Raw genomic sequence first — 9240 nt, forward strand, 5'->3', positions numbered from 1 at the left:
AAGCTATGGGATTTTTATCTTATTTATCCATTTTTATATGAACTGTACAATATACTTAATAATCTGATGGGATGCAAAAGCTATAAGATAAGATCCAAGATACAAAATCCTTTTACATTTTCTTATGCCAAAAACAGTTTAAACATTATTAATGTGTACCACAAAATGTTATTACATGTTGAAAACAAAACTTCTTCCAGAATGTATAGTTTCAGAATGAATATTAACACAGAAATACTTGAGGTAAAACAATAAAGAATGAGTTAAAGAAAGAGAACCACGAACTAAACAAGATGGGAAAGTACTATCTGAACCATAGTGGTTGGACTATGCTGGGCCTGGCATAGAGCTTGTGGAGAAGCATTGTGGGATGAGCCTCAGCTTCAGAAATTTCCAGACAATTGACAGTCCTGCCCAAAACAAGTCTCTAACAGCAACAGCTGATAGCTTCAAGATGGAATTCTGAAGAGTGCTAAAAATTGTTGTGGCACTGAGTCACAGTTCCTGCATTTTAGAAATACAGATACAGGGACAGGTAGTAATTAACCCCTTCAAGACCAAGTCTATTTGAACCTTAAAGAGAACCAATCATGGCCGAAATTTAAAAATTTTTTTTTTGCTATTTAGGTGTAAATTAATATTTTATTAATATTTGTAATTTGAATTATGTCATTTTTGGCCCGCGTTTTTGCAATATACACATTCTCTTTTCCTGTCTCGCGCCGGCTCTTTTCAAAAGAGCCGGCGCGAGACAGGAAGCTCCCGACATGCAGAGCGGCGGCTTAGGGTCACATGATCCCTTTGCCGCCGCTCCGCTGTCAATCACTGACATCGCGCTATGCGCGCGATATAAGTGCTATGCATTGCTTATATTAGCGTGATCTCGCGAGATCACGCTAATATAAAAGGCGCTGTATTCAAATTTCCCGGCATGTTGTATTACCGCCTAAACAGTATTACAACATACCGAGCAGAGCGGAGAGAGCGGGAGCAGCGAGCGGAGAGAGCGGGAGCAGAGAGCGGAGAGCAGCGAGCAGTGACCCGGTCCCTGTTTGAATCAGCAGCAAACAGTACTTTTCAGTACTATCTATTTTTTTTCTATTTTTATTTTTTATTTTTTTTTTCTCCCTGTCTGCCGGTTCCCAGAAGGAGAAAGAGGAGTGGGTTCCCGGCGGGGAGGGGGGGAGAAGAGACAGAACGTGCTCCCGGCGGAGCGGGAGTGCCGGAGGCAGACACCAGCGAGCGCCAGCACCCACCCAGCCAGCCAGCACCCAGCCAGCCAGCCAGCACCCAGCCGCCAGCCAGCACCCACCCAGCCAGCCAGCCAGCACCCAGCCAGCCAGCACCCACCCAGCCAGCACCTACCCAGCCAGCACCCAGCCAGCCAGCACCCACCCAGCCAGCACCTACCCAGCCAGCCAGCACCCAGCCAGCACCCACCCAGCCAGCACCTACCCAGCCAGCACCCAGCCAGCCAGCACCCACCCAGCCAGCACCTACCCAGCCAGCACCCACCCAGCCAGCACCCACCCAGCCAGCACCTACCCAGCCAGCACCCAGCCAGCCAGCCAGCACCCACCCAGCCAGCACCCAGCCAGCCAGCCAGCACCCAGCCAGTCAGCACCCAGCCGCCAGCCAGCACCTACCCAGCCAGCCAGCACCCAGCCAGTCAGCACCCAGCCGCCAGCCAGCACCCAGCCGCCAGCCAGCACCCAGCCAGCCAGCACCCAGCCAGCCAGCACCCAGCCAGCCAGCACCCACCCAGCCAGCACCCACCCAGCCAGCACCTACCCAGCCAGCACCCAGCCAGCCAGCACCCAGCCAGTCAGCACCCAGCCGCCAGCCAGCACCTACCCAGCCAGCCAGCACCCAGCCGCCAGCCAGCACCTACCCAGCCAGCACCTACCCACCCAGCCAGCACCCACCCAGCCAGCACCTACCCAGCCAGCACCCAGCCGCCAGCCAGCACCTAGCCAGCCAGCACCCAGCCAGTCAGCACCCAGCCGCCAGCCAGCACCTACCCAGCCAGCCAGCACCCAGCCAGCCAGCACCCAGCTAGCCAGCCAGCACCCAGCCAGTCAGCACCCAGCCGCCCGCCAGCACCCAGCCAGCCAGCACCCAGCTAGCCAGCCAGCACCCAGCTAGCCAGCAGCCAGCCAGCCAGCACCCAGCCAGCCAGCACCCAGCCAGCCAGCACCCAGCTAGCCAGCACCCAGCCAGCCAGCACCCAGCTAGCCAGCACCCAGCCAGCCAGCCAGCACCCAGCCAGCCAGCCAGCACCCAGCTAGCCAGCCAGCACCCAGCTAGCCAGCCAGCCAGCGAGCAGCCAGCACCCAGCCAGCCAGCACCCAGCAGCGAGCAGCCAGCCAGGCACCCAGCAGCCAGGCACCCAGCAGCCACCCAGCCGCCAGGCACCCAGCAGCCACCCAGCCGCCAGGCACCCAGAAGCCACCCAGCCGCCAGGCACCCAGAAGCCACCCAGCCGCCAGGCACCCAGAAGCCACCCAGCCGCCAGGCACCCAGAAGCCACCCAGCCGCCAGGCACCCAGAAGCCACCCAGCCGCCAGGCACCCAGAAGCCACCCAGCCGCCAGGCACCCAGAAGCCACCCAGGCAGCCAGCACCCAGAAGCCACCCAGGCAGCCAGCACCGAGGAACAGCCAGCAGCCACCCAGGTACAACCTAGCACCCACACCCAGCTACCACATTGCTAATATGTATTGTTCTTCTGCATATGTAATCATATTCAGAAGAACAATACATAAAGAAAACAAGTCATCCCTCAAGTGCTACACACCATCCAGCACACAAGCTGTCACCAATCGCCCAATATTTACCCACAAGCCACCTGTTGTGCACCAGTCACACCACCCACTCACCAACCAGCCGCCTGCCACGCACGCACGCTCACCAACCAGCCGCCTGTCATGCACACTCACACCTGCCATGCACGCTCACCAACCATCCACCTGTCATGCACACTCACACCTGTCATGCACGCTCACCAACCATCCACCTGCCATGCACGCTCACCAGCCTGCCATGCATGCTCACCAACCATCCACCTGTCATGCACACTCACACCTGCCATGCACGCTCACCAACCATCCACCTGTCATGCACGCTCACCAACCATCCACCTGTCATGCACACTCACACCTGCCATGCACGCTCACCAACCATCCACCTGTCATGCACACTCACACCTGCCATGCACGCTCACCAACCATCCACCTGTCATGCACACTCACACCTGCCATGCACGCTCACCAACCATCCACCTGTCATGCACACTCACACCTGCCATGCACGCTCACCAACCATCCACCTGTCATGCACACTCACACCTGCCATGCACACTCACCAACCATCCACCTGCCATGCATGCTCACAAACCATCCACCTGTCATGCACACTCACACCTGCCATGCACGCTCACCAACCATCCACCTGCCATGCACGCTCACCAGCCTGCCATGCACGCTCAACAACCATCCACCTGTCATGCACGCTCACCAACCATCCACCTGTCATGCACACTCACACCTGCCATGCACGCTCACCAACCATCCACCTGTCATGCACACTCACCAGCCTGCCATGCATGCTCACCAAACATCCACCTGTCATGCACACTCACACCTGCCATGCACGCTCACCAACCATCCACCTGCCATGCACGCTCACCAACCATCCACCTGTCATGCACACTTACACCTGCCATGCACGCTCACCAACCATCCACCTGTCATGCACACTCACACCTGCCATGCACGCTCACCAACCATCCACCTGTCATGCACACTCACACCTGTCATGCACGCTCACCAACCATCCACCTGCCATGCACACTCACAAACCATCCACCTGTCATGCATACTCACAACTGTCATGCACGCTCACCAGCCATCCACCTGTCATGCACACTCACACGTGTCATGCACGCTCACCAACCATCCACCTGCCATGCACGCTCACCAGCCTGCCATGCACGCTCAACAACCATCCACCTGCCATGCACTCTCACCAACCATCCACCTGTCATGCACACTCACACCTGCCATGCACTCACACCTGCCATGCACGCTCAACAACCATCCACCTGTCATGCACACTCACCAGCCTGCCATGCACGCTCACCAACCATCCACCTGCCATGCACGCTCACCAACCATCCACCTGCCATGCACACTCACAAACCATCCACCTGTCATGCATACTCACAACTGTCATGCACGCTCACCAGCCATCCACCTGTCATGCACACTCACACGTGTCATGCACGCTCACCAACCATCCACCTGCCATGCACGCTCACCAGCCTGCCATGCACGCTCAACAACCATCCACCTGCCATGCACTCTCACCAACCATCCACCTGTCATGCACACTCACACCTGCCATGCACTCACACCTGCCATGCACGCTCAACAACCATCCACCTGTCATGCACACTCACCAGCCTGCCATGCACGCTCACCAACCATCCACCTGCCATGCACGCTCACCAACCATCCACCTGCCATGCACACTCACAAACCATCCACCTGTCATGCATACTCACAACTGTCATGCACGCTCACCAGCCATCCACCTGTCATGCACACTCACACGTGTCATGCACGCTCACCAACCATCCACCTGCCATGCACGCTCACCAGCCTGCCATGCACGCTCAACAACCATCCACCTGCCATGCACTCTCACCAACCATCCACCTGTCATGCACACTCACACCTGCCATGCACGCTCAACAACCATCCACCTGTCATGCACACTCACCAGCCTACCATGCACGCTCACCAACCATCCACCTGTCATGCACACTCACACCTGTCATGCACGCTCACCAACCATCCACCTGCCATGAACGCTCACCATCCATCCACCAGCCATGCACGCTCACCAGCCTGCCATGCACGCTCACCAACCATCCACCTGTCATGCACACTCACACCTGCCATGCACACTCACCAACCATCCACCTGCCATGCACGCTCACAAACCATCCACCTGTCATGCACACTCACACCTGCCATGCACGCTCACCAACCATCCACCTGCCATGCACGCTCAACAACCATCCACCTGTCATGCACGCTCACCAACCATCCACCTGTCATGCACACTCACACCTGCCATGCACGCTCACCAACCATCCACCTGTCATGCACACTCACCAGCCTGCCATGCATGCTCACCAAACATCCACCTGTCATGCACACTCACACCTGCCATGCACGCTCACCAACCATCCACCTGCCATGCACGCTCACCAACCATCCACCTGTCATGCACACTTACACCTGCCATGCACGCTCACCAACCATCCACCTGTCATGCACACTCACACCTGCCATGCACGCTCACCAACCATCCACCTGTCATGCACACTCACACCTGTCATGCACGCTCACCAACCATCCACCTGCCATGCACACTCACAAACCATCCACCTGTCATGCATACTCACAACTGTCATGCACGCTCACCAGCCATCCACCTGTCATGCACACTCACACCTGTCATGCACGCTCACCAGCCTGCCATGCACGCTCAACAACCATCCACCTGTCATGCACGCTCACCAACCATCCACCTGTCATGCACACTCACACCTGCCATGCACGCTCAACAACCATCCACCTGTCATGCACACTCACACCTGTCATGCACGCTCACAAACCATCCACCTGTCATGCACACTCACACCTGCCATGCACGCTCACCATCCATCCACCAGCCATGCACGCTCACCAGCCTGCCATGCATGCTCACCAACCATCCACCTGTCATGCACGCTCACCAACCATCCACCTGTCATGCACACTCACACCTGCCATGCACGCTCACCAACCATCCACCTGTCATGCACACTCACACCTGCCATGCACGCTCACCAACCATCCACCTGTCATGCACACTCACACCTGTCATGCACGCTCACCAACCATCCACCTGTCATGCACACTCACACCTGCCATGCACGCTCACCAACCATCCACCTGTCATGCACACTCACCAGCCTGCCATGCATGCTCACCAAACATCCACCTGTCATGCACACTCACAAACCATCCACCTGTCATGCACACTCACATTTGCCATGCACGCTCACCAACCATCCACCTGCCATGCACGCTCACCAGCCTGCCATGCACGCTAAACAACCATCCACCTGTCATGCACGCTCACCAACCATCCACCTGTCATGCACACTCACACCTGCCATGCACGCTCACCAACCATCCACCTGTCATGCACACTCACCAGCCTGCCATGCATGCTCACCAAACATCCACCTGTCATGCACACTCACACCTGTCATGCACGCTCACCAACCATCCACCTGCCATGAACGCTCACCAACCATCCACCTGTCATGCACACTCACACCTGCCATGCACGCTCACCAACCATCCACCTGTCATGCACACTCACACCTGCCATGCACGCTCACCAACCATCCACCTGTCATGCACACTCACACCTGCCATGCATGCTCACCAAACATCCACCTGTCATGCACACTCACACCTGCCATGCACGCTCACCAACCATCCACCTGCCATGCACGCTCACCAACCATCCACCTGTCATGCACACTCACACCTGCCATGCACGCTCACCAACCAGCCACCTGTCATGCACACTCACACCTGTCATGCACACTCACCAACCAGCCACCTGTCATGCACACTCACACCTGCCATGCACGCTCACCAACCATCCACCTGTCATGCACGCTCACCAACCAGCCACCTGTCATGCACACTCACCAACCAGCCACCTGTCATGCACACTCACACCTGTCATGCACGCTCACCAACCATCCACCTGCCATGCACGCTCACCAGCCTGCCATGCACGCTCAACAACCATCCACCTGTCATGCACACTCACACCTGCCATGCACGCTCACCAACCATCCACCTGCCATGCACGCTCACCAACCATCCACCTGTCATGCACACTCACACCTGCCATGCACGCTCACCAACCATCCACCTGTCATGCACACTCACACCTGCCATGCATGCTCACCAAACATCCACCTGTCATGCACACTCACACCTGCCATGCACGCTCACCAACCATCCACCTGCCATGCACGCTCACCAACCATCCACCTGTCATGCACACTCACACCTGCCATGCACGCTCACCAACCAGCCACCTGTCATGCACACTCACACCTGTCATGCACACTCACCAACCAGCCACCTGTCATGCACACTCACACCTGCCATGCACACTCACCAACCAGCCACCTGTCATGCACACTCACACCTGTCATGCACGCTCACCAACCATCCACCTGCCATGCACGCTCACCAGCCTGCCATGCACGCTCAACAACCATCCACCTGTCATGCACGCTCACCAACCATCCACCTGTCATGCACACTCACACCTGCCATGCACGCTCACCAACCATCCACCTGTCATGCACACTCACACCTGCCATGCACACTCACAAACCATCCACCTGTCATGCATACTCACAACTGTCATGCACGCTCACCAGCCATCCACCTGTCATGCACACTCACACCTGTCATGCACGCTCACCAACCATCCACCTGCCATGCACGCTCACCAGCCTGCCATGCACGCTCAACAACCATCCACCTGTCATGCACGCTCACCAACCATCCACCTGTCATGCACACTCACCAGCCTGCCATGCATGCTCACCAAACATCCACCTGTCATGCACGCTCACAAACCATCCACCTGTCATGCACACTCACACCTGCCATGCACGCTCAACAACCATCCACCTGCCATGCACGCTCACCAGCCTGCCATGCACGCTCAACAACCATCCACCTGTCATGCACGCTCACCAACCATCCACCTGTCATGCACACTCACACCTGTCATGCACGCTCACCAACCATCCACCTGCCATGAACGCTCACCAACCATCCACCTGTCATGCACACTCACACCTGCCATGCACGCTCACCAACCATCCACCTGTCATGCACACTCACACCTGCCATGCACGCTCACCAACCATCCACCTGTCATGCACACTCACCAGCCTGCCATGCATGCTCACCAAACATCCACCTGTCATGCACGCTCACAAACCATCCACCTGTCATGCACACTCACACCTGCCATGCACGCTCAACAACCATCCACCTGCCATGCACGCTCACCAGCCTGCCATGCACGCTCAACAACCATCCACCTGTCATGCACGCTCACCAACCATCCACCTGTCATGCACACTCACACCTGCCATGCACGCTCACCAACCATCCACCTGTCATGCACGCTCACCAACCATCCACCTGTCATGCACACTCACACCTGTCATGCACGCTCACCAACCATCCACCTGCCATGCACGCTCACCAACCATCCACCTGTCATGCACACTCACACCTGTCATGCACGCTCACCAACCATCCACCTGCCATGAACGCTCACCAACCATCCACCTGTCATGCACACTCACACCTGCCATGCACGCTCACCAACCAGCCACCTGTCATGCACACTCACACCTGCCATGCACGCTCACCAGCCATCCACCTGTCATGCACACTCACAATTGTCATGCACGCTCACCAACCAGCCGCCTGTCATAAACACACCTGTCATGTACACTCCCGCCTGTCAGGCACGCTCACCAGCCTGCCACCAGTCAGGCACGCTTACAACCATCCACCTTACACTCACCACCTGCTCACCAACCAGCCACCTTACACGTACCACACACACACACCTGTATTATGCTATAAAAAAATGTTATTCAATCAGTTCAGTTAAATTTAGCATTTACTAAAGAATATTTTGCAGGTTTATTTGTATACCTCATTTATTTTTATTTTCAGATTCTGTGTGTTTTTGTCACTAATAAAATTATAATCTTTTATCTTTTTCTATTTTCTTTTCATTAAAAAACTAATTTATTTATTATTTGGATCATTAATAAAGTAATATATTTTATGTGTTGTGTGTTGGTCACTAATAAAAAAATTATTTTATTTTTTGGTTCTTCATTTATTATTTTTTATAATTTGTACTATATTGATGAATAGCAGGTTGTAGTAATGTTTTGATAATACAATATTTGTTTTTAAAATATAAAGTGTATATGATTATTTGGGAAAAAAATAAAAAAAATTATATATATATATATATATATATATATACACACACACACACACACACACACACACACACACACACACACACACACACACTGGTACCATGGGTAAGG

At 55.2% G+C, this 9240-nt stretch overlaps 1 protein-coding gene across 1 annotated transcript; it reads left to right on the top strand.

Annotated features, from left to right (window-relative positions):
• Positions 1-216: 216 nt before the first annotated feature.
• Positions 217-2145, top strand: LOC138782899 (uncharacterized). The gene is made up of 2 exons (XM_069956844.1): positions 217-243; positions 1147-2145. The coding sequence occupies exons 1-2, from the start codon at positions 217-219 to the stop codon at positions 2143-2145; spliced, it is 1026 nt and encodes a 341-aa protein (XP_069812945.1).
• Positions 2146-9240: the final 7095 nt, after the last annotated feature.

Source organism: Dendropsophus ebraccatus, chromosome 1 (assembly GCF_027789765.1).
Source record: "Dendropsophus ebraccatus isolate aDenEbr1 chromosome 1, aDenEbr1.pat, whole genome shotgun sequence".
NCBI lineage: Eukaryota > Metazoa > Chordata > Amphibia > Anura > Hylidae > Dendropsophus > Dendropsophus ebraccatus.